Below are 27,817 nucleotides of genomic sequence, written 5' to 3'. Positions count from 1 at the left end.
CAGTTCCCAAGGCCTCAGAGACCTCTGCTCTGGGCTCAAAATTCAAGATCTTGCTGTCAGGTACTTTGTCATGGTCAGCCAGAAGATGATCATATGCCCTTATCCCCTCCCCCATCCATTATGCAGTTACAGAATATCCGTAATAAAAACCATCTGAACATTCAGAGAAGGGAAGAGTTGGGAGAAAATACCGAAGATGCAATCCTGGGGGAAGGCATCGGGAGGACCTGCCCTGGCAGGAGTTGAAGTTACCTGCTTAGACCCCAACTCTGCCCTTGGAAACTAACGACCTAGAACTTCTTCTCTGGGAACCTTGGCTGCGCTCTGCACAGCTTTTCCTGGTTCGTTTTCCTGCACAGCCCCAGACGAGGGGGAGCTTAGTGGCACACACTCCGCATCGCACTGGCTGTTGAGCTTTGGTGGTCTGCTTTCTGCTTAGGCAAGCTTTGGGATCTGAAGTCAGTTTAAGGAACAAATGTCGAAGGCTTTCTGTGCCAAGGATTTGGTTTCTTTGGCAATAAAATTCCCTACAACTTGGGAAGGTTTTTGCTTCTTTCCAGTTCAAGGTACCGGAAATCACACCAAAGTTCTTTCTTAGAAACAGTTCTCAGGTCAGTCTTTTGGTTCCTCCTCCCCTGCACCCTTCACTCTATGGGACTTTTTGGTCTTGCAGTTACAACTTGTATAACTTGGTAGCTGAGTAAACAGAATCACCCCTCTGTGCTTACTATGGACTGCCTTCAGCACTCATCAATAGCTAGTTTCCACGGTGACTTTCAGGATGCCTCATTTGTTCATCTGTCCTTTTTTTTTTTTTGGTCACAAATAAACCCGGACATTTCAGTGAGTTAGTATACTAAAAAATTATTTCTCTTTTATCTATCGGGGCAACCAGTTTTTCCTATTTTGCTGGGGGCTGTCTTCCATGAAGTGATTCAGACAAACAGTTCCTTTCATTGTGTGCTTCTGATGATAGAGGTTAAAAAAGGGGGGGGTGGGGTTGGGGGCACAGAACATGCATATAATTTTCCACTCTGTCTTGGCCCAGACGTGACACATGTTATGATATGTCTTGACATGTCGTCTTGTCAAGAACTATGAAAGGTCTGAGAGTTTTCTCTACTTGCAGACTTAACAGGTTAGACTTCATGGCTTCATGGATGCTGACAGAAGGCACGAGGCTCCTCAGTCAGAAACAATGGACAGATTATTATTTACCCCAAAGCATTGGCCAGAGTATCAACCTATATTTTGTTCCTGTTCTCTGAGTCCTCATTCCCAGACGCTGACACCAAGAGGGTCAGATGATACGTGTACTCCTAGCAGGTTGTATCTGACAGGAGAGGAACCCTGAGTTTAGAGAACCTGGTTCTGAAGAAATGGGCAGGAAGCATGCCTGCTTTCTGCTCTAAGGGGGAGATAACTGTATTGGGCAGCAAACATGCATACCTCTAGCTCCAGGAGAAAATCCTATCTGTGCGCACACGTGTCTGAGAAGATAGTCCGGAACAACGGTCAGTGCAGTGCCTCTGCTTGTGAGACATGGGGACATGGAAGACCCATAGAGAACTGTGCCCACAAAGTATCCTTTCCACCCTTCAACATCACCTTGGTTTCCGGAAAATTTTCTCATTAGATGATGCCTCTCCACTAGCTCCTTTTTTTATTTTTTTAAGGAATAACAAAAACTAATTTACTAAAACGTAAGATTTGCAAAAGTTTCCAGACAAGCCATTCAAAATGGTTACAAGCATTTTCTTGAAGGGAGGATTCTACCCTTGACAGCAAAGTCACGGTGTTATTAGTGAGGGCTGTGATGTTTGCTTAATGTTCCCATTTTGGGTCATACCATCTCGCTTGTCCATCTACAGCATGGCTAAGACTTTAGTTTCTTGCTGGAGAGTACCTGAGCAATTAGAGGTTATCCACAGTTCTGGAAAGCACCGCTCCTTGCTACATAGTAGGTATCATAATATAATCACAGGAGTAACATCATCTTGTCACCTTTGTCATATAAGATTGCAAAGTAATCATGGGGGTGACATCATCTTCGCTGTCACAGGTCATGCCCATGACCCATGGAAAGAGCTTATACAAGGGTGTGTACACCAGGAGGAAGGAATTACATAGAGTCTTCCCCATCTATTTTCTGGCCCCCTGTGATTTGTGTCCCTCCTTACATACAACATACATTCAGTGCCTCAAGTTTGTCATTCACTTATTAAGCCCAAGGTCCAAAATCTCATCATCTAAATAAGGTCCTGGTGCAGATGTGATTCCTGGTTGTAGTTTGTTAGGTAATTCCTAGGGCACAATTCTTCTGCTTCTATGTACCTGCAAAACTAAAGAGACAAACCATAAACAACCAGAACACCAAGGTAAAGTGGTGAGAATAACACAGTTTAAGAGCTAAAGACCACTTAAAAGAGGAAAAGTAATTTTCTCTCTACCCTTCCTACTTCTGAGACACCTCCCCCAACCTGTAATAAAAGACAGATTAACAAGAGAAAAGTCAAAGTTTTATTAACAGTCATACCTCATATATACATGGGAGACACCCAGGAAAACTGAGTAATTCCCTGAAATGGCCCAAGCCACCAGCTTAAATATCGTCTTCAGCTAAAGACAAAAGAAAAATGTTGAGGGGAGGGGAGGCAATTCAAGTGAAAGTGAGTGGAGAAAATGTTTGGTAAACAAGGCTGGCCCTTCCCTGCAGGTAAATCTCTCAGGTGAAAAGTTATCTCAGATAGTAGCTTTTTTCCTAATACAGGTCCCCTTTCTAATGTACATTTAAAAAAAATGTAGATTTCCTTTAGTTAAGGGTAAATTCTACTTTGCTTTCAGAGTTTCTCCTGTGTCTGCAGTTAAAAAAAAAAAATCAGCTCAAAATGATCCTTATGCCAAAGAGGCATATTTGGGGTGGTGTACTCTGCTACACTTCAATGGTCAGAGAGGAGGGGCCCTGGGAGATACAGGGGGTCACTGGTTCAGCTGATCTGAAACACATCTGGGCCAACATTCGGGATTTGTTGATCAGAATCTGGGGATCAGAATTTTGTTTCAAAATCTGGGGTAACCCTCCATGTCCTCCAACTCCACTCTCTGGTTTCTTTTTCTTTTTCTTTTTTCATGGAAGGTAGCACAGTTACAAATTCTAAAGCTGAATAATTTTATCAGTCTGCTTCCTGTCAGCAGAATTTTGGAGATCTAACAACTTTCTTTCATCTTGCACTCTCTGTGCCCCTGTCAGTCCAATGAGCAGTGTTTTTTTGAAATAAACTTCTCAAAAACTTTGTAGCTGTCCTCTGGATTTCAGTGGAGTTAACGCCATTTGACAAAATCCATCTCCCACAAATCTTTCCAAATTAATCCTTTCTCTGTTTTAGCTTCCTGTTGAGATGGATAAGGGTCAGTGCCCTCAAGTCTCCTGGAGGCCTGGTGGTTTGATTAAGAGGATCTAAGAGGCATACTCATAATCTTTTCAAAGGATTTCTTGTGTGTGTGAATGGATACTTTTTTTGTTTTTTGTTTTTGTTTTTTGTTTTTCTCTGAAGTTTTAGCAAAAGTTTATACAGTCAGATCCCCAGCTTTTTTCCTATGCCAAGATTTCAAAAGTGATGCCTGAATTTTAGCATCTTTTGCCATCTTAACATGTGAGGATTTCTGAATTCATCAAGTCCTGGCTCCTTTTTGTTTGACGGTTTACTCTTAATGTCTCTCTCTCTTTTGTATTTTTACTACAAGCAGAAGGAAGAAACCAGGAACAGTTATCACTTTGCTTGGAAATCTCATCAGCTAAACAAACAAGTTTATCACTTATAAGCCCTGCTTTCCACTAATATCAGGAGACAACTTTGCTAAGCTTTCTGCCACCATATATATCAAGAGGTGGGGGTCCTGGGGAGCCACGCTCTGTCTGTCTGCTACAATTCCATATCCCTTTCCAGTAGCTATAACTGCATTCCCCCCCCCACCCAGTCATCTCCTACTCATACCCAGACCTTTAGTCTGGAAAATCCAGGTACAAGGGAATTTTTATAAAACTTACAGAAACCCACTACCTCATCCAAAAGGGCACACATGGACCACTGTTGGAGGGGGAACTTAGCAAGCTGTGTCCTCAACTAAGTAATCATTTCATTACGATCTATGACCATGTTAATCCAATAAGAGAATCTAAGTGGCTAAATCAGAACTAAGTTTGAATCTTCTAGGTCTTCTTTTCACCAGACTACCTCCAAGAGGGTACACAAATAAGGCCAGAGTGGCGTTAACGCAAGGAGGGGAGAAAGAAGCATTACACCCAGGAATGGTCAGGGCAGAATCCTGAATTTTCAGGATCCTGAATAGGTCTGCATAGCCCCCATCACTTTGATCCTGATCACCACCCAAGAAACATCAAGAGGATCTGATGCCTTTCTGGAGACTAACTCACTGACGAATGGGCCTTTCCAAGGTACACGGATCAGAACGCAAGTAAAGGATGTAGACTTCGGAAAAATGTTTGAGTCAATTTTTGAAGAGCTTATTCCAATGTTCAGCAATGCTTGTGGATAGTAGGGGGTGTGAAAAGTCCATCAAATACCTTGTCTGTGAGTCCATTGTCGATTGTAGTTGGTGTTGAAAAACAAACCCTTACCATGAACATTTACACGGTGAACTGGGGAGTTTGGACTGTAATTCATTTCTGTAGTTTGTGATTCCAAAGAAGGGTGTCTTTCAGTGCCAGTTTGCAGCATTTACAATGGCATGCCAAACAGCTAGGCCACTTGCAACAGTTCACCATCCAGAAAAAAATATATTAAAAAGCTTAGTAAGGAGGGTATCGGCCAGAGATAAGAGAATGGCCTCTGTTTCTGCCTGCTGAGTGGAGTGCCCACCAGTGCTTTTGGTTCTGCATCGTTATGGCTGAGGTTGAACAGCCCGGAACCCCAGTGGATACGAGTGATCTCGGGCAAGGCATTCAGGATGACGTTTGTGAATTGTTGGCCCCACTGGACTAGCAATTTTGTTTTAGGCTGTAGAGTGGGATGTAATGTTTTCCCCAGAGGGACAGCTGCCACTTTTTCATGGAAAACAGAGATTCCACTTGAAGCGGGCTGGCTGCATTCTTGAATATGCCATTTGTGTTTAACAGGTGCGGCTTGGTGGATCCTTCCCACCTTGTTGATTGATCATCAAGACAGAGCTGAATCACCCCAAAGTGGGAATGTCAGTAGGGAGAGTCTATAAGTCAGGAGGTTAGCTTCAACAGAAGCTCGGTCCCAAGCTAACAGCTGCTTTTCTAAGGATCAGTATCTGGTAGTCGGGCAGGTGATGAGTTCAAAGCCCCAAGTGGCAACTCCAGCTCTGGAGGCTGGAAGTCTGAAATCAAAGTGTCAGTGGAGCTTTGTTTCCCCTGACATCTCTAGAGGAAGGTCCTTCCTTGCCTCTTCCTACCTTCTGGAAGTTTCCAGAAATACTTGACATCCCCTGGCTTGCTGCTGAGTCACGTCAGTCTCAGCTTCCATCATCATGAGGACTTCTTGCCTGTACCTCTTGCACCTTCACATTGTGTTATCTCTATGAATCTGTCCAAATGTACTTTTTCATACAAGGACACCAGACATTGAATTGAGCCCACCTTAATTCCCTATGATCTCATTTAACTTGATTATATCTGCAAAGACCCTATTTCCAAATAAGATCATAGTCACAAGTACCAGTGGTTAGAACGCCAGTATATCTTTTAGAAGGATACAGTGCAACCCACAGTAGGCTCCAATTAGCAAAATCATCAGTCACTGAAATTCAGAGGTAGGGTTGCAGTGCCTCAAAGGTAATAGCACTTTTCTACACCAACCCCTGGTAGCACCCCCAGATACCATCAGGATGGGAAGTACGTGTGTATAAAAATACACCAATCCCTACTGTACTTTAAAGGTAGAAGCAACCAAAAAAGTACATCGAGTTGGACCAATGTGCCCACCCACAAGGTCACATTAGTTTCCCTCACCTCCTGGGACCCTTGTGATTCCTGGTCAAACTGCATTGGCTATATTTGGGCACCTCTTCTGTCCATGCAAGTGAATAGAGTGGCGCTTTGGGTGCCTGATCCAACAGAGTCATAAAAGTTTGAAACCCTCCCTATCCTGTGAAATCAGTTCATCTTCCTCACCTCTTCATTTAGAGGTGGGCAAGATTTAATTAACATTCCATACACTAAAGTCAGTGTGATGTAGGTAAGAATATGGTCTTTGGAGTCAGACACACATGGGACTGAGTCATATCTGCTCTCTGCTGTTTGGCCATAAACAAGTTACATAATCTCCCTGTTGAAAAACAAAATTCATCTGAGTACATTTTAAAGATCTTATTGACTAGTCAACAGGGAAAAAGGGAGACCAGTAAAAAAAGGGCTGAAAAGGTGTCAGTAGTAAATCATCTGGAACCTTGTCAGCTGCGAAGAGGAATGGGGACTTTCATCTATTGCAATGGAAAGGCACTGACGGGTTTTAGGAATCGAATTGGCACCACTTGATTTACTAAAACCAACAGAAACAAACAAAAATCCATTAATATTCACGGTGGAGGATGAACCCAGCAGAATGAGAGAGCAAGCAGGACAATTAGGAGGCTGCTGCTGAGATCCACGTGAGAAATTTTGTAGCCTGGATGAAAAAATGGAGATAAATCTTTGGATATTTCTGCCACTTATTCCAAACAAGAGGGTCACCTAATCATCTAACATGTCGTAATTACTGTAGCCTGTCCCGTGGATCTCTGCGTAAAAGATAAACTTACTAGGCATGCGTACTTGATGATAACATCTATCACTGCCAGAGGATTAATTTTCTTCTACCTAATTTGTATTAAGCGAGTGACTTTCTGATTGATTTTTAAGTTAAAAGATGTTTTCAATCTTCCTAGAGAGTGTTAATTCAAAGATATGAATATTCTGATTATTCCAGAGGTGGCATTGCTTTCTGTAAGTCTTTAAAATGACATTTTGACTCATACATAAGCTTTTGATGAGGTGGCTAGAATGACCCAATGCTACTGAATCTGATCAACTCTCAGTAAACTATCATTAACCACATAGTACATTGACTTCAAAAGAGTAAATAATCTTTTATCAAATAACAAAACATTTTAAAAAAATTTTAAATTTTTTTTACATTTTTTATTGAATTATAGTCATTTTACAATGTTGTGCCAAATTCCAGTGTAGATAACAAAACATTTTAGCAATATGTACAACATATTATAAATGTTTTAGATCATTGGTAGTTACAACTGAGCATATGAAAAAAGCTTTATTATTATATTGAAATTGATCTACTTTTTCTGTAGCTTGTGTTATATGCATATATTCTGAGACAATAGTGAAAACATACCATTAAAGATAGCTCTGTGGTAGGGGACAAAATACTAACAATGAGCCAGAAGCACAGAGATCAAGTTTGGTATTTTCAACTTGCTGAATACAAGGGTTGGTAACCATCACTTAACCACTTTGGGCTACAACTACTTCCTCTATAACTGGAAAATATTAAATTTGATGAAGATTAATATCTCCCTCAGCTCAGAAGTCCCATGTCTTGTCCAACGTGAACTTTAATCCATTAGTGCAAGAAAGAAATAATAAAGGTTTCAAAAAGAAGAGCAGAGATTTGGTTATATCAAAAATCCAGGAGTAGGCTAGTCAGTTATTCATCAGCCATAAAATGGTCTTTTCTTTCGCTCCAAACACAACCATTCGTCTACCCATCCAGTCATGATTATTATTCTCAAAAGAGTAAAATTTACAAGAATGGCGACCGCAATATGTAGTTGCATGAAATTTATTTTGACTCTATAGAAATTAAAAACAAGCCATATAAAAATCCGTGGACAAGAAGCCCTGGAGAATTAATCACCGAATGTTAAAAAGAAACAAGGCGCTTCCACCCACCCTGATTAATTTCTTATTTATTTAATCAAAGTTAATCTACTAACCAATGCACTGTAACAAGTTCATTCATTTGCTAACTCAAAAAATATATGTCTCTAATATGATCACGAGTGCATTCAACAAGTATTGAGCATTTACTATATGCTAGGTGCTCTGCTAACTAACAGCCATTGTCTTCACTCTGGTGGAAAAGTCAAACAATAAATGAGGTGGATAGTAGCTTGCCATAAGAAATTTGAAGGAAATAATCATGGTGCTATTAAAAACAAAGTAATACGGAGATTCCAGTTATCATCTTATATGACATTGTACCCAAGAAATTGACTGACTAGATATATATTAATTTGATAAAGTATAATATTCCTATGCTTTTATATGGATGGTGGCATAAAATAGCTTAAATTATCCCGCCTTTTAAGCTACCATGTAATATAACCGTCCATATTCATGTAAACAGAGAACTTTAATTATTATCCAATAATTTTCTCACTTAAATAAATACTCATTGGCTCTCTCCTTTGGGCCAGAGAATGAATCTCAGAGGTCATTTAATTCAATTCCCTCAATAAATATATTTTTAAAGATATATTAAATAAATATATATTTTAAAGTAAGCTGCTTTTCCAAAGAAACTCAGGTAGTGATGAAGCAAGGCAAGGAACCCAGGTCTTCTTGAAATATATTAAGTTTTGTTTTTTGATTATGTGTGGTTTTTAAAACAATTAATTGCTGCTATTCAGGGAATGACCAACTAAAAAGCATTTGCATTAGAGAGCTCTAAAAAGATTCATTAAAAAACTGAGTTAATTAAAATTGTATGAAACTTCTCAACTTGGAAATATTCACGGGCAGAATCAATGATATTTCTTATGAAGCTTCTGCAAGTTAGTGACTAAAGTCAGAAAACCGAGTGTGAAAAGAGACAGTTTTGGTAATAACATATGGAAATAAATCCAAAATATCTTTATTTTCATTGAATGTAAATAAGCTCATCTACTAAAGAGTAAAGAGAAAGGAGATTTTCTTTTCCCTCTGTGCGGTCATTTGAGAGAGTTAAAAGGTAGTGACATACATTTCTAGTTAAATAGAAAATTATGGGGCAATTGATATGCCAAATGGTGTTGGATTTAATTAAGAAGAAAACATGAGAAAGAACAGACATTCTTGGCTTGCAGTTTGGTCACTGAGAAAGGTAAGAGATTAAAGTAGGGCTTTCAGAATAAATATTTGAGGGAATTTGGGAAAAAATTTGAGTCAAGGAGTGAATATTTTGATCCTGGTTGATAGTAAAGAAAAGCCACTGCAAAGATCTAATAGCATAAGTTTTAATAATTATTAAAAATTCCATAATTTTTGAAGAGGGGTGGGTATAGCTCAGTGGTACAGCGGGTGCTTTGCATGCAGGAAGTCGTGGGTTCAATCCCCAGTACGGTTATTAAAAAAATAACGAACCTAATTACCACACTCCTCAAATTCCATAATCTTGAGATACACGAATAAGCATAGAAACATGTAAACACACACACACGCACATACACACACATACACACAATTTTCCTTTCTAGTCTTCCACTCCATGTCGGTATGTAAACGGTCATGGTCTGGAAGCAGGGAGAGAGAGATGGAAGACAGAAGAAGAGATGTACGCTGTGACCTAGCTGTCCTCACTTGAAATTACCGTTAAGATATGGAAAACGTGTATGACAAATGTTGAGTAGTGTTGTGCCTCTAGTAGCCACCTCTTTAGATTTCCCACCTCCAGCATTTTAGAACCCTTATTATGACTGAAGGGAACTCGACTTTCTCTAGTCAACTGTGCTTCCCGGCCAGAAGCTGGCCAGGGTTGTGAGAGGATTCTAGAAGCAGCTGATTCTCCTGTTCCTCTGGTGCTCAGCACCACATTCTCTGCTCTTCCCCGGCCCTTTCCAAGGGTCTGGGTTAGTGTTCACTCTTGGCATTTCGATGTAAGGTCAAAGAGACAGGGTCACATCCAAAGAGATCTTTCGTTACTAAATTGCTCCTTTTCCCTTAAGAGAGCAATGGAGGGTGCCTCTAGCGCGATCCTGCTACCTAATCCATAAGTGCCACTGACTCCCCCGATTCTTAGCCCCAAGGGTTCCTTCCCCCAGTTCCCTCCGGTCGCGGTTAAGGCTCTGCACCACTTACTGCCTTTTTTTTTTTTTTTTTAAAAAAAAGCCTGGAGAGCTAAGCACCGCCTACCGTCGTGAGTGGTCTGTCACTCTGCCCCGCTGTGCGGTCGTGATTGGCGGACGAGACGCTGTCGGCTGGCCCCGCCCCGCTTCCCTTTGCCGCGCTGGAGGCTCGGGGTTTACCCAAAGGTGGAAAGTGGGGTTCGGGAGGGCGGCGCTTGAAGCAGGTGCAGACGCATTCCCGTTCCGGCTGTTGCTGTTCTCTCTCCAGTCGTGGGTCCGAGTCGGGAAAGGACAAGCATTCTTCCTTTGCCGCTGGAGCTCCGGTGAACCGCTGCCCAGAACCTAGGCACTCATCTCACCCATTATTCCGCTCTCACTGTGCCAGTCACCTGCACACTTGTAATCCCGTGACTGTCCCTTCTGCTCAATGCTCGGAGAAGGGGTCGAACGGGAATTTCGAGCTTTGGAAAGAGAGGGTCCCCTCGGCCCGCGGGGAGCTGTCTCAGGTGCTGAAGCGTTGCCGGCGTCTGTCTCCGCCAACCCCGCGCGGAGTTAGACCGCGCACTCTCGTTCCCGGCTCTCTCCTTCCTTCCCCATGCCTTGGATAAGACTAATTTCAGAACTGTGAATACATCTCTCCGTATCATGGCCTACGTGAGACACTTTCGGACATTAGTTTCTGGATTTTACTTCTGGGAAGCAGCGCTGTTACTCAGGTGAGTCCGCTTGTGTATTACAGTTGAGGAACTCATTCAAGCCTTGAAACCACTTGTTATCGATGAAACCAAGAATGACTTGTTGAAAGTATCCCTTAAATCGTGTTTTCTGTCTAAAAGTACCTAGCAGTCTGTCTCTTGAGACCTAGAAAACGTGTAATTTTGCTCTATTTTCACTAATTAGTGTATTTTAGTAACCGACATCTTATTTGCAGCTGAGATTACCCTAGAAATGTTATTTCCAAAGCCTAGGTTTTCCTTCTCAAATTGCTTTTAGAGTTTCTTTTTTCTAAATGAATGCTAAATTCTGAATGTCACTCCCAGAAAGTTAAAAAAATTTAGTAATAAAAAATTACTAAGTTACAAAACATCTAGTAATTAGAAATATAACATTACTAATTTTTTAAAAGGCAAAAAAAAAAATTCCAGACCATAAGCATTTAGTGATCAGAGAAATTCTGAACAGTGTTGATATATCCAGAGGTTAAGTTTAAATGAATAAAATCGTGAAGGCCTTGCAAGTACTATTTTCTAAAGAGCTTAGTTCATGGAGGCAAAATCATAAATAAATCACCAGATAGGTTCTATGTCGAGAATAATTGTCTTCGAGAAAGTAATAAGAAACCTATTGAACAGTAACATTGTTCTATGACTTGTCATTTTCTTATCATGTCCAGTCATATTTGGTAGGCTTCCTTTCTTTTTCTTTTTAATTAAAAGAGGAGAAGAGAGCCTAAGCAAAAGAGCAGGTAATTTAACTCCCATTCTTAATCAAACAATGTATAAGCAAGACACTGCTCATATAGATTTCTGGACTACCAATATAGATATTACTTTACTGTTATAATTACCTTAGAATTTACATTTTATGGCTCACAAGCTTTTCAAGAAGATTGAAATCAAATAATTAGAGGAATCAAGTTATGTGTATACTGATTTCCATTTGAAGTATGTAAATATTCTTTGCTGAGTTGCTATGTCAATTTTTCATCTTTGGGCACTTCAGAAAAACGTAACATATCCCAGAAAAACGACCTTTAGTAACAGGAACTAGTTGTGAAGGTTATTGTATTTCTGAAATTATTAACTTTTCCTGAAGTAAGGGGTTACATCATTGCAAATAAGAATATTTTCAGTGAAAAATACTTAATATGACAGTAAATTTTTGTAACTTTACAGTTGTCACAAATTTTATATGTAGTAGAGTGTAGAGCTTTTACATTTTTGTAACTTTCATGGAAAGGGTAAAAAAATTATGTTGTAAGATAAATTAATCCTTCTACTATAATTATTTCTTAGTATCTTAGATGATAGTATGCATATTTATTTTTTCAAAGAAATTGGAATAGCTTACTTCCTAGATATTTAGATTTAGGAAGTTTAATGGCAATAACTAAAATATTTTGACTGATGAGGTCAAATTTGTATAATGCCAATTCACCATAATATTTGTTATAATATATTCTTAGATATATAATCTTCATCACTATATTTTCCTGTTCTTGTCTAGTTTTATTGAAATTCACAAAAATTGTATTTCAAATTCATAATTATGATTATAAGAATTTATCTTATTACCATAAAATAATTTAGTTTAAAATTCTTTTAACAAATAACCTCAAAATGTAATCCCTTGAAGAAAACATACCCAATATAGAAGTTTATGTGATATAGATATTCGTAATCAAGCTTTTTTTCACAAATCAAATAAAAATTTCTTCTTAGACTAGTCTTAGATGAAAGTCTTTCACTCTATGAAAAACTTTAATCATTTGTAAAAAATATTAAATATTTTTATTTTCAGTGATAACCCTTGAAAAAAAATTTCCTATAGAAATTTCCTTTAGAAAGTGAAACTCCCTCTGCTGGAAATATTTTGTAAAATACAGTTTCTTTATTGAGACTATTCTTTATTCACTAAGTGTATTCATGACGTATTGAGCAAAAACAGGAAATATGTAGAGGAAAAAATTATTTTTTAATTTATAAATTTTTTTTAATTTAAAAATATTATTTCCAGGGCAGTTCGGATGCAAGAACAACCAGAAACCATAGAAATTTATAATTAAATAATGTACTAATAGAGTGTTTTTTTCCCTAGGTTTAACATTTTAAAAACACTTTATTGAGATGCACACAGAAAAGTGCACAAATGACAAGGTTCCATATAAAGTTGCACAAAAGTAACACACCCAATGCACAGAGACCACGGACCAAGAAGTAGAATTATCAGTATCATGGAAGCATTCACCCTGCTCCCTCTCACCACCAAATCCTTTCCCAGGCACTACTTTGCCCAAAGATAATCACTATCCTGACTTATGGAACAATAAATACGCTTTTTCCCCTAACATTGAACTTTGTATAAATACTTATTTGAGTCTGCTTTATTTTTATGAGAATTATATGATTTACCCATGCTGTGATAACTTTTTTATTCTCATTGCTGTATGGTATTCCATTACATAAATTTAGCCATTGTCCTATTGAGGGATATTTGGGTATTTTTTATTTTTTATGTTTTAGGTTTTGGCTAGTGCTACTATGAACAGCTTTGAGTATACCTTTTTTGTTTGTGAATATATGCATTTTGGGGACAATATGAGTTGGATCCAAGAGTTTCTCCAGTAGAGGGATTGCTGGATCATAGTGTGGATATGAGTTTGTTTAGCTTTAATAGACATCTCAAGTTTTCCAAAATAATTGTACCTCTTTACATTCCTATCAGCAGGATATGAGTTCCTGTTGCTACTACTGGTACAAAATTTGATCAATGCAGTATTATTATCAAGTTTTATCACAGTTTCTTAGATTATTATTGCAAACCTACAGATGATATTTTAGTTTTTATCTTGGCATAATTTCTGCATTTTAGGAGATGAGTTTTGTTAAGGCAAAAACAGCAGAACAGAAATATTTACTACCATAATATAATTAGGAGTATTCATGATCAGAATATATATTAGAAATGTATTTTAAAGAGACTTATTAAAAAGGCTAATTCTTTTAACAAAAACAAGGTAGAAACAGACATAAGAAATCTAAATTTCCTAGTAGTGAAGTTTCTAAAATTTTCACATTTTGCTCAGATATTGCTGTTTTTTGAAAAAAAATTTCTCTATAGCTTTTGAATGCTAGTTCTCATATTAATAAAATAAAGGACAAAACACCAGTGTTCAGCTTTCTTTGTAATGTAAATAAGTGATGAAAACAAATAGCTTGCAGAGCAAATTCCAAAAGCAGGACAACTGCCAAAAAAATTTTTGTCTAAATTAATTATTTTCATAACATACAATTTTGTTTTTCATTTTTATGGTTTGACACCAACACAGACTTGCTATTCGAATAAATTATGGTACATTGTGTCAAACACTGAATGTGTGAATTTCAGACTTTATGATAATCACAAAGAAAATGTTCTCTTGGTTTAGGTCAAAGCCTAAGAAAAGCATTTTGGCATAGAGTTTCTTGTTTTTTTTGCTTTTGGTATGTTTTAGAGGATGGGGAAAATTCTTTTTAATGTTGGGTCTATTTTCTTATATAAGATATTGAAGAAAAATGTGCTTCAAGGAATAAACGTCTACTATTACACTTCCTTGTACGTAGATACTGTCGCAGGATTCGATATAGTCATTTTAAGTTATGCTACACATAATATGTGCTTCTTCCCTTTGTATCTATAAATAATCATACATTCTCCTGTAGAATGATTGTGGCCCAGTTCTCTAGTCAATGCCTTAAGCAGTCTACCCTGCAGATTCAGAAAACAGCTTGTAAATTCTTTCCTCTTGTATATAATTTTTCTCTCCCTTGACCACACAGCTATGTACTAAGGCAAGTCAATCACTAAATGTGTGCTTAATGTGTAATGTTAAGCAAGTCAACAAGATTTCTTCACCAAATTCTGTGGTTATGCTAGGTGCAGTTTGGCTATGGAAGACTGGGAAATTTATCACCTTTCTCATCATGGAACACAGAGTCTAGCAATGAAGAAAATACAAAGGGCCTACTGACAAAAGAAAGACAAAAACAGTAATGTTTTAAGGAATGTGGAATGCGGAAGCTACCCAGAGGCTTGATACTTGTGCTGGATCTTATAAGATGCTTGTCCAATGGGCAGAAATGAGATATAAAGAAAATATTCTATGCAAAAGGAATGATTTTGGCTTATAGTATGCTTAGGGAATGGTGATAATCAAATTCAGTTGAAACATTTCCAATTATGGTTCAAAATCATTCTACTAGGAACAACTGATGAGCTGGCTACAATAATAAACCTGCAGGAATATGAAGGAGTTGCAACTTCCTTTCACAATGGAATATAAAGTTTAGAAGCAAATAAGTTAATTATAACTGGATAGTTATCATTTTGCGAATGGTCTTGTGACTTGGTTCAAATATCTCTATAAATCCCTCTCTTTCAGAGGTAGAATTTACCTCAAAATTACAATTAATCATAACATTGCTAATAATCATTAGTAATAGTAAAAACTATGTAAACAGACAACAGTGATAAAACTCTTTAAAGAAAGAAAATCAGGTGGAGGATTTGGATTGTTGGAAGAAAAAAGGCAGTGAACTTGGTTTAGGGTGTTTTGGGTCTGAGATGCTAGCAGGAGATCCTAACAACCTGCTGTTAGCTGAGGACGCAGAGACAATGCTTGGACTGTAGATTTAACAGTTAAAGTGCTATGCAGGTGATCATATTGTGTGCAAAGAAGAAAGAAGAGAGAAAGTATTTATGTGTAGTGAAGGTAGAGCACTTTAGAGCAGGGTGCAGAGAAGAAGCACTCAGAGAACCCTGAGCTAAACTGTGCAAGTAAGATGGATAACCAAGTGACAAGTCATAGATTTCATCATCGAGCCCATGGACCTGCTCTTATCAATAGCATATATCTTTCTATCACTTTTCTATAGAACCTCCAAATGCTCTACTTTCAACGAATCGAATTTCAACTCATCTCGATAGCATGTATCTTTCTTTCTATTACTTTTTAATGGAACCTTCAAATGCTCTAATTTCAACTAGTCCACAATTGCAGATGATTTATTTTGCCCACTTAAGTTTTCTCAGAAGATTTGTAGGGAATTATTTTGGAGAAGAGACATCTTTTACTGTTCCATATTTCATGAAATATGTAGAGTGGAGCCACCTTGATTTCCCCACCAAACCTGCCTCTTACTCTTTTCCTTATGATTATCCTTATATCTGGGCTCATTGAAAGTGAACTCATGTGTATACAGATGTCCATGTTGAAACATGGATGGTTTGTCTTTCTCCACCAGGAGAAAGCTGTAATCTTTGTCTTGCTTGGAAGAATGTGTCAGGAAGAGACACAAGTGAGTCACCTTCAGAGAACTGGTTCTGGAGTGAAGGCAGGAATTGTCAGACAGGACCAACTGTTTAGCAACAAACAGAAAGTGTAGCTCACAGTGAAAAAGTATGTGACAATGAATATATGTATGTTCGTGTATAACTGAAACATTGTGTTCTACACTGGAAATTGACACACTATTGGAAACTGACTATAACTCAATAAAATAAAATTTAAAGAAAAAAGGAAAAGAAAAAAAACTGGGTGAATAGAATGAGCTGTTTAGCCACAGAAAATGAAGCTATTCTAACAACTGCATGGCAACCACACATATTTTAAGGAAACAGAGTTTGAAATCCTCAGATACTGTCGGAATAGGAAACAATAGCAAAGAATAAGCAGCTGTGCCGTAGTGCATTTCTGAAATTCTTCCAGAACCTCCATACTAGAGACGCCTTTAGGGGGAAGTAATACCGGTACCTCTTAGCCAGTTTACTGCACAGAAGCAGTAACCTCAGAGGTACAATTAGGAATAGCATGAAATGGAAAGGTTATTGACATCCTCTGGATATAGCTTATTGAATGGAATAGCTTCCAGTGCAAGAGAAGGATTCCCTACGAGTGCACACAAAATTTGCATACAGACAAAAATAACCAATTAGGAATTGTAGACCTTGAGATATTTCTGATACAATTGTACAAACATTGCCAACATAAGATGGTTAGGCTTACATTAGAGGTAACTGGTCCACCCAACATCCCACCTGAACTTGAAATCTCTCAAAAATCTCTCTAACAGGTTGTCAACCATGTAAACTAAAATTTTCAATGATAAGGACCTCTTACCCCAGAAGGAAAATATTTATCAAACAATTTTAATGAGGAAAAACTAAAATACCATTCTATTTTCTCCTGGCCATAGGACACTTCTCTTTGCCATATGTGTCCCTCCCCAAACTCCAAATATTTGTTTCTGCATTTTTTCTTGTTTTTTTTTTTTTTAATGCTTGCCTCTCCATGTAAAACAATCCTCCTGCCTGTGGAAAGTGTGGCTTTATTTGAGACATGATTTGAATTGATCACTTTTTCCATGTGATTGCTCCAAGCACGAAGCTTGAAAGTTCCAGTTTCAGAGTGCCTGGAGTATTCTACCTGAATCTCTTCATAAATTTATAAAAATCCATGGAGCAATGACTGCGTTCCAGGCAGTGTGTAAAGCACCAGAGAAACAGAGTCTCGACTTTCAATAATATACTACTGAAGGGGGGGGGGCGTGCGCCGTCCCCTTTAATGTGTATTAATTGTAAGTCCCAAGAGGATAGGACTGTTTCTGATCTTTGTTTTACCTCCACAATATTTAATTCAGTGTTCTGCACGGAGTAGATGCTCAATAAACAACAAGAAAGCCCTGAGATGACATTTGCCTGCCTACCAGCTCTGTCTATTTATGGCTTCCGACCCGAATTCTATTTAAGTTTATTTTACTTGGAGTGAAAAGGGAGTCTTGTGTTCAAGACCACATAAAAGGTATAAAGTCAAATAAATCTTCTCAGAAGATGTTACCTGCTCAGAGAAGAGGTTGTAAAACAGATGTAAATTGGCAGCATCTAGGGGAAAAGTCACGGACTCCCTGCTTTTCTCCATGAGAAATTGAAATTCTTGTTGTATAATGCATTATTCCTCAGCCTTTTTCCCCCATCATTGCCTCCTAAGGAGCCTTTAAAAGATAATTTTAGCCTTTTTTTTAATTGCCCAAATGAAATTGTAGTATCACAGTATGATGTAAATTTGCTCATGTTAGTATATAGACAGTTATAGATGATATAGATATGTGCTTTATATACAAGAACAATAAGATTTTTCACCCCCAGGATAAAACTTCTGCCCACCCTCCCCAGGGTGCCAGTGTCTCAGGTGAGAATGCATGATGTGAAGGGCACTAATTTTCATGATGCTTCTTAGACTAGAGTTGTATAGTTTTATCCTTTGGGGTAAAGGATAAAACATGACCTAGAAATAAAGCAATAAAGGAAGTATTCACTTGTTTAGGATTTTATTAGGGTTTTGCAGCTCTATAAAGTAAAGCGATGGTTGGCATCGTTTATCTCTTGACACCCTTCAAGATAATTTGATCCTAAAATCATTAGGGAACTTTAGCAACATCTTTTCCCATAAATACGTAAGGTTCCCAGAAGCCACTAGGCTTCCATCAATAAACTTCAAATCACTGCTGCCCCTACTGACATCATTAGTTCAGTAACTTTCATAATTTCATGAAACTATCTTTAAAAAAAAATCTCGGAGTTAATATCATTTACCGATTATTTTTCTATGATTTAGACTCTCTTGACTTTCTTTTGCTTTTGGTGTTAGGTAAGTGAAAAAGTTCATCTTCCTTTCTCAAGTTAAGTTGATAGTTGTTACAGTAAGGGTATCAACAGTACCAGGGTTAGTTCTGGATCGTCTCCAGTTCAGGAGTGAAGGGTAGGCATAAAACGCTGAGTGATGTTACTATTAAAAATAAAAACTGATTGGCAGAAGATTGTAGTAAGAAGTAAAATGCCACTCACAGGAAAGGAAGTAGGAGTGATAATCAATGGTCAGTAGGCTGTGAGCAAGTTGTCAGAAGACAATGTTCACCTTGTTACTTGGTTTGCTTTGGTTTGACTTGGGTCAGGTTGGCCATACAATATTTAAGATGAGGATAAGTCATGTGAACCATAAAAAAGCGACCAAATGCCATCCAATGACTGGGAGGAAAATACGTTTTCCATCTGTCTGGCTGATTTCTACTCAACCCTACCTTCCTGAGGAATCCTCTGGTCTCCCCCAAGTTCAGGCGAGGACACCTCCTCCGTGTTTCCAGGACTCTGGTGCCTTTGTTATGGCGCACGTCCCAGGGCTGTGGTGACGGCCTGAACACTGCCTCTACAGTCTTCGAACTGTGACGTTCTGGAGGGCAGGGACAGTCGCATATTTCCACTTCTATCTCCGGGGCTTGGAAGAGTGTCAGGCACACTAAAAGGGCTTGCTAATTTCTGAAGTGAAACATTTTTCCCAAAAGCAGATGGACAGTAACTCTCTCTCGGTATAAATAAACCACTGTGCTGTCTTTCTCTGCTTCTAGCATTTAGGAGGAAATTTAGTGGGAGATTCAGTGCCTCATTTTTTTCTTTATTCCCGATTTTATTTGTCTGTGGTAATATATTTGCCCACTTGTCTGTTAGCTCTCTTTTCTTTCACAGGAAAATTTCCAGAAAAATATCTGCTACATTTTTCTTTTCCCTCGCTACTTATCTAGGTCTCAATTGCTTCTTTGTGGGCTCCATTCCCGTGTCTACTAAATGAAGCAGGACTGAGCTTTCCTGTTGTGATAGCTTCTTTTAAACACTGGATCAGGGAAATAGAACTTAATATAAAAATAATGGTAGCAAATAACTATTACATGTGTATATAAAATGTATATACATACATACATATAATACATATATATATCTTTAAATCAATATATAATTTTTAATCATCTACTTTTTGTAAGATCTCTGCACTGGAAAAAGAAGACATAATTAACTGACCATCCTAAGTAATAATCAAATAAATAATACATATTCTCAAGGCATAACACTGACATTTCTATTATGGCGCCCATCACAGTTCTGGGGTCAGAATCACTGACAAGTTTCCAATTCTCTAAATAAATTCAGAACCATTGATATCACAGAATATTTGTTTTTGTCTTTAATCTGTTTACTCACATACGTTTAACGTTTTAGGCCCAAGAAAGTCTTACAAAGGGTGATGGGTGGAATGAAGATTTCTCTTTTGCTGTCAGTTACTGAAAATGTAGTCATGAGTAACTGCCCAAAATAGGGACAATTAGAAATATTGGGAAAAAGAGACATCTTTTGGGGGATGGAAAGGAGTATAAATTTTTTACAATGAAGCAGGGAATTTAAATGGACCGTGAGCAGTTGATGGAATGTGAGTGGGCAGGAAAGAGAAAAGAGGGTTGACAGGAAAGGCATCGTTAGCAAAGACAATGGGCCAGTCTCCATGTGAAGTTGAGGGTGCTGCAAACTCCATGGTAACACCTCACAACGGCACCCTCCTCCAGGCCTTCCTTTTTCATAAATTTATGCTTTATGTTGTTTTAGGACTAACTTCCCAGGGGAAATCTATGACCATTGTAGGTTGTTAGAAAACATCAGCAAATGTTAATTCAAATAATAGGTTTCTCTATTTCCAAACAAAATATTTCATCATGATCACTTGGTTATGATGAAAGAAAATGTTCAGATAAGCTACTCTGTATTCACTAGTTTTGTTGATGTCACTATATATATATATTTGTTAATTTGTATCATTTAAATGTGTTTTGTTGTGTGTATCAAACATCTGAGGACTGAAATTTCATTATTAGTAGATTAAATACAACAAAAATCCAAGGAAAGAAAAGATGTATGACTTTCCATCATTTTATAAACAAACGAGTCCTGACAAGGGAAAGAAGAATGACATATGTAATAAAATCTTAATGAAAACCTTAAAAACAATCTATCCATTACTTTCTGGTTAAAAAATAATAAAATACTCTAATATGTATTAAATAATATATTCCACCAGTTCTTAAATCATTTCTATTTAAGAAGAGATATCTAGTCTATTAAAACACTAAAAGCCCCCATGTTGTATAGTGTAACCTACAGCCTAGTAACAAGAAAGGACACTTCCATGGTTTTAATTTGCTTCTTGTTTTATTTATTGAGAAGAATAGAGGTAATGGAGGATTGCATGGATAAGCCTATTAGAAGTCACCCTTCTGCTTTATGTTATTCTTTCTAACAACCTTGAAACCCTTTAAAAGATTGTGAAATCCCTTTTTCCCTTTAAATCCCTGAAGCTGAGAGTCTCTCTTTCTTCCTGCAGATCTTAAATAGGGTACATATTATCAAAAACATGGAATCTGCTGCGGACCTCGGTCGGTGCCTCCTGACATTATTGTAGAGAATTAGTTTTTATTGTAGCCTAAATATTTCCTCCTAAATAATGATACATGAACTGAAAATTTTGCTCTACTTCAAAAGGCCAAGGGTATAACCTTCTGTGTGTGTGTTTGTACAGTTAACATATATGTCCACTTACAGCAAAAAAGAAAAAAATACATTGGAAAAGCTTAATTGGTATGGAAAAAAACTCGAATTTCTAGAGCATATGAAAATTCAAGCTCAGAAAATATAGTAGTAAAAAGATGATGAGATTTATCCTTCCACAGGAAAGAACTAGTTTATTTTAGATGTTTTCTAAACTAACGTTCTTGCCTCTGTCTTCCCTGGGCGTGCATTTGTGTGCACATATAAAAAGCAAGAAGAAATTTGGAGAAAGAAGACTCAGGGTCAGTTCTCGGTCTGCCTTTGAAGGGCGAGGTGGCTTCTCTGTACACTGAGTGATTGTATTGAATATGTTACTTTAAAAATGTAATGCATACAGCTGTTTCCATCTGCAGAGTACAATTAAAAAAAAAAAAGACTAACATAGCCAAAAATGTGCTAATCTCTCTTTAATAGAAAATACGTACCCAGCATTACAGCTATAATTTCTCACTTCACTTAATATCAGTAGCCTTTATTCCAAAAACTATTTTTTTTTCTAAAATCCATTATGGTGGTAGATGTGAGAGGTACTGAGAGGTAGGAAAAACAAACAAACAAACAAAAAGGGATGAACAGGCTAGCCTTTAATTGCTGTGTTGGTGCAGATTAGGTTCGTGTGTGATTGACAGATAGTGCACAATAATATTGGTTTAAGAAAGATTTGGTTTTCTTAAAAAAAAAAAAGAAAAGAAAGAAAGGAAAAAGTAAAAACATGGAACTGAGCAGACCACTGCACATAAGAGCAGTAAACTCTTACTATCTTCTTGCACTGCCATTCATGGCAGGGAATTTCTGCCCTGAGATCCAGAGAGATGCTCAGCTTCCGGTCATCACAACTGCTTTCCAGCTATCAGAAAAGAGGAAGAGGCTTATCTTTAAGGCGTTTCCAAGAAGTTAAAGATTTCTCAGTTTCCCTGGCAGCTTTGTGTGTCCACATGGCCAAGTTCTGGCCACTCCGTCGCAAATGGAAGTGGCACGTTTAGCTTTCTGGAAGTGCCTTTAATGGGAGCTCCAAAGGTTCCAGATCATGTTTTGCATTCAGCGCTATGGAACTCAGTCTTTCAACTGAAGCAAAAGGGAACTGTTATTAGTAGGAAAGGAGCACGATCAGATTGTGTTTCAGAAATATCACTAAAGAAGTAATAGGAACCATATCCAAGGACGGAATGCACAGCTTAGGGGAGATAGCCAGTACTGTGTAATAACTTTAAATGGAGTATAACCTATAAAAATATTGGATCACCATGTTTTAAAAAATAAAAACTAAAAAATAAAATAAGCCCTGGATGAATTTGACATATGGATTGTTAGTACTATGCATATAACTGAATGAATTATTGTCAAAGAATGTATTTATTAATAAGCCTACATGCAAACATATATGTAATAATGTATACATTTATTGGAATTGCATGTTCAGATATTTTTAAAGTTTTGGAATGGGCAACTATAGATGTTTAGAGAGCACATGTCTAGAGGAGAGATACACAGGGAAATAATAATACAGTGTGTGTGTGTGTGTGAGAGAACTGCTTTAACGAGAATATGAGATTAAGTGCACAGGAGGGCATGTAACTGTGAGTGGGGGTCGGGGCAGGACAGCTTTTCAGAAGATGTGGCCCTTGAATTGAATCATCAAAGTGAGATGCAAACGTGGTCTGGGCAGAATCAATAGTCCGTGCAAAGACACACATACACTAATCAGCATGAAAGATGTAGGAACCACACGTTCAAGGCGTCCGGAAGCCACATTACACGTCAGGGACGGGTGAGAGGCAAGGCTGGAGAGGGGGACAGAAGCCGTATTTTTTTACACAACTTTCCGGAACAAGAGGAAGTTTCCATTTTAAAATGTTTCTCAAAATGTTCCAGCTATACCATTTTTTTTCTTTTTGTCAAAATTATTTTTTAAATATTAATTTTAAAAATCAGGTTATATATCTTTCTAAATTATTATACAGAAAAAAGGAAACACTCTGATACTTTTGCAGGTGAGCTCAAGTTAGCACAAGCACTGAACAAAACCCAAGGCCTCTGAAAGACCTTTCCAAATGCTTCTAAACACTGAGCTGCTATTGTTTAAGTAATAGATACCATGATTGATCTTTCTAATTTCCATTGTCTGGCATTATTTTTATTTTTATCCTCTTTTTATTATTTTTTCAACCCTAATATTAAGAGAAAAAGAAATAACTTGGGACTATGACCTTGAATTTTCTAAAGAGAAAAAGGAAATTGATTATTTTTCTCCAACTCATTGTGCTTCTTATATCCAAGCAAAATGGTTAAATGTTTATGATAAGAATACCCCAGCATATACCAATAAAGTGTAACTATTTTAACCGCCCCCCGCAAGAAGTAAAATGGAAAATGTAGAAGAAAGTATGCTGGCAGTGTGGAGGGTTAAAAGTGGCCTCAGGGAGAGGAGGTGTGGTCAACACAACCAGACATCCTGGAGATGTCCTGGGATGGAGAGGAAGGAGCAGGTATGAGAAATGACCAAAAAAGTCTTGCACACCAAGTGAGCATGGAGGAAAAAGAGAAGCTAGTCTAGGATAATCCTCATATTTACACCTTTCGTAACTGGGTGGACTCCAGTGCCATGACAAGAACAGAACACAGAAGGAGAGGAATGGCCGTGTGGAAAAGTATCATACGTTCCAGATACGGTGAATGCGATGCCTCTGAGATGCCCAGTTGATGGGAACTTCACACAGAAGCGAGAGTATGAGAGCTGGGAATAGATGAGGCTGGATGGCTACAATTCTGGGGCAAGATTTTCCTGTTTTTTTTTTTTTTTATACTTGAGCACACATGGATGTTTCATCTCATTAGGGTAAACAAACATGCCGGGCAACTCACAGAGTCACCTAGCCAGGCTCTAGCTGCCCCATCTCACATACTGCGGGCTGAGCTGTGGCTAACATCGCACACCTGGAATTCACGGGCTTGCAGGTGTCAGAAAGTCCTCCCCGGCTGGGGGCACTGCTGCTCAAAACGTGGTCCCTTAAGCAACAGAATAACCTTCACTCGAGTGGTTGTTAGAACTGCAGACACCAAATCCCAACGCAGACTTACTGAATCAGAATCTGCATCTTATCTCCCTGCAGATGATTGACAAGCACATTCAGGTTTGAAAAGCAACTGTTATTTTTAAAAAACATCAGCATCTAAGGGATGGGCAGGGGAGGTACTGGCGAAAACAAAAGAGGGGAGGTGGTATGGTAAGAGAAAAAGGAGAACTAACACAGTGTATGGCATAGAACCAAAGAAAGTTTTGGAAATAAAAGAATGTCAATAATACAATAATATCAAATGCCATAGAAACAAAGAGAAATATGGACGATTATTAGTAACATTTTCAAGTGCACTTTTGGTACAAAGATACATGTTCAAATATTTTAATCACATTGAATGATGAGTTAAAGAAAAGGATAAATATAGATTTCCTTTTAAAAATTTTTTTTCATTAAAGTTCATTACAAGATATTGAGCATAGTTCCCTGTGCTATACAAAAGAAACTTTAAACAAAAATGTATATATAGTGGCTAACATTTGTAAATACCAAACTCGCAAATTTACCCCCCCCACTCCCTTTCCCCAGTAACCATAAGATTGTTTATTAAGCCTGAGGGTAGATTCTCTTTCTTAAAGAGGCTACTGCAAGGGGGAGTAACAGTGGACACAGTTGAGACAGACAATTCTTGATTTGTTTGTTTAATTTTATTTTTACAATGAGAGGAGATTTGAGCTTGTTTACATTCTGGAAGAAAGAAGTTGGCAGATTAGGAAATGCTCAGGAAGAGACAAGAGGGGTTCAGGGGCGAAGGGGCAAAGTCACTCACTAGAAAGATGAAAAGGAAGAGTTTAAGAGGGGTAGTTTACGGGTAGCTTTTGAACCAGAAGAGTCTTAAGTCTTTCTCTGGGGCCAGATGCGGAATATAGACACAGAACGTGGCAGGCGGCTGAGACGGGAATTGCGATTTTGTGATTCAGCATCGGAGTGCTCAGTTATTAGCTCTTTGAAGTAGGAGGCAAGGTCGTCAGTCGAGATAAAGGTGAACAACGAAGCCGGCAGGTTTGGCAGGTTTAGGCTGATTTAATGGTTACAAAACACAGAGCAGGGCGAGTCTTCATTACCCCAGGTACCAGGGCGGCCTATGTTCCCAGTTCGGGTGGAAGAGTCAATCCAGCCCACTGCAGCAGGAGCCCCCATCGCTCTGCAGAGGAGGGGAGTGGAGTCCAGGACAGGAGTTTTATTCAGGCTATGCTCGTTCAGGTGGCAAAGCCAGAGGCAGAACCCACACCACCTAATTCAAATTAACTGCTTATTTTTCCAAATGAGCACTGTAATTCCTAAAGTAGAAAAAGAAACAATCACATCACTCTTTAAAAGGTGAAATGTGACTCATTCAATCAGAATCACAGTGAGATTTTTCTTATTAATAGTTTCATCAGAAAATACAAGAATGAGACCTACTTTCATACTTTTTGCTCTTCTCGGATTTCTACATGTGAACACCAGGTTTGGCAGTGTAGGCGTACATGCTCACAGCTCTGACCCTTTTCTTTTGCATCTTGAAAATAGCTGGTCTTTTCCTATAAAGCATTGTCTCCAGGGATTTGCTATGCTTGATTAAAGGGAAACATATGTTCTTAAGGGAATAGGAAATAACTTCTATAATCCAGAGGCTTTTACAATCCTTTTGTTTCCTGGGAAACTGTAAATGTTTTGCCCAAAATAGTTTAGGCACAGAAGTAGAAGGAAGGTAGAAAGGGGAGAAAAGATGGAGGTGAGGCGGGGGAGAGGAGGGGAGAGGAGGGGAGAGGAGGGGAGGGAGTAAACGCAGCTGAGTATTAGCTTTAAGGATGATGACATCACTGATTGTCATCTTGCTCATCTCTTCTCTCTTTTAATTCTTAAAAAGATTATAGTCAAATAAAAACCTTGATAGACAATCCAGTTTTCACCAGGGGGAGTCTGAACCACATCATACTCATTGCTGCATTTACCTTTCCTCACCACTTCCAATTATAAACTTCTTTTTGCTTTATTGTTTGAAACCCTTCTTCGCTCTGTGCCATGTCTCTCTCCCTAAAGGAATGTAAGGATCAGGCAAATGTAGGACTTCCTGCACCATGAGGAGAAAATAGTCCAATAACTCAAATATGCTTACGTCAGAGCATATTCCATTGAGAGGTGACATTAACATGAACATTTGTAGTCACACAAAAGGGAATAGCTACCATAATCTGGATAACTCACTGCTCCGCTGGTTCAGTATCATTTAGGTAAAAAAACCTTAGAATGACTCAACTTTAATATTCTGTGTGCATCTCTATTCAGGTTCAGAGACTCAGAGATTGGTGCTTTAAAATATCAAGCTTTTCTGCCCTAAATCTTATTGATCTGGGGATTTATAAAAATGCATTTTATTAGTAAGCACGGATGCGAGCACAATTAGTTCAAAATGAAGCAATGGTGTTTCTGCTGTATTGTTTCCCTTGTAAATATGGCTCAGTTAGAAATAACAAGTGAAAGGATGATTTCTGTAGCACTCATTTCTGGCTGGTGGGATTAAGGTTCTTTTTTTCCCCTTATTTTTTACTGTATTTTAATGAAATGTTTGGTACAATACACATAGATTAAAATGAAATTTGGAGAATGTGTTTTTAAACAAGCATTACGCATATTTTAAAGATCTAAGAGGTGTTTTGCCAAACAAGATTCAGAAGAGAAACATAGTTTTTAATCACCATTTCCCCCATTGGTTTGATGTAATTACTTCCTAATTATCACTGGAAGAAACTGCTAGCTCCACTCTAGTCCCTTCTTGTTCTGTGAATCCATCAAGCGAACCCCTGGCTTAGACCTTTGTTGTTCTGGCTGCTCTCTCTGCCTGGAGTAAATACGCTTCCTTCAGATCCTCCGGTGGCCAACTCCCTGACCTCCTTCAACATCTGGATGGAGTGTCCCGTTCTCAGAGAAGCTTACCCTAACTACTCTGCTTAAAATGTTAACAAGCCCCCATATCTTATCGCTTCTGATTATCTTTTGCTTATCTCTAAATTTTCCTTTCTCTCAAAGTAGTATATAATTTACTAATTTGTTATATTACTTGTTAATTATGTTCCTTTATGCTAGAATGTAAGCTCACAGAGATCAGGATTTTGGCCAGTTTTGTTTATTGCTGAATTCAAAGCCCCCATGACAATGCTTGGCATATTATGCATTTTCAATAAATATTTAATGAAGAAAAAGAGTAAGTATGGGTACAAAGTAAATCAGCCTTTCCATTTTGTCTTGCTCTGTCTGTGACAAGTTTTAGACAAATTCCTGTGTATTTTAAATCCCTGACTGTAGTCTCTTTTTTCAAAGTATAATTTGCATATGGATTAAAAAAAATCAAATGGTACAAAGAGCTTTAATGTTGTTCATAGTACTTCTCAGTCCCATCTTCCTTGTACTTAGGTGTCCTTCCTAAAAGTAACCATTTTTTAAAATTTATTTTTAGATTTAAAAAATTTTTAGTGTACAGCAAAGTGATT

General features: G+C 38.0%; 1 protein-coding gene across 1 annotated transcript in view; it reads left to right on the top strand.

Moving 5' to 3' along the window:
- Nucleotides 1-27,817, top strand: part of GLRA3 (glycine receptor alpha 3) — a 211,561-nt gene that overhangs the window by 62,051 nt on the left and 121,693 nt on the right. The window contains exon 8 of the mRNA XM_072952569.1: nucleotides 10,130-10,802. Coding sequence (XP_072808670.1) covers nucleotides 10,732-10,802 — 71 coding nt within the window. The 5' untranslated portion in view covers nucleotides 10,130-10,731. The remainder of the gene's footprint in view (nucleotides 1-10,129; nucleotides 10,803-27,817) is intronic.

This window comes from Vicugna pacos, chromosome 31 (assembly GCF_048564905.1).
Source record: "Vicugna pacos chromosome 31, VicPac4, whole genome shotgun sequence".
NCBI lineage: Eukaryota > Metazoa > Chordata > Mammalia > Artiodactyla > Camelidae > Vicugna > Vicugna pacos.
This window is presented reverse-complemented; position numbering and strand designations above follow the sequence as displayed.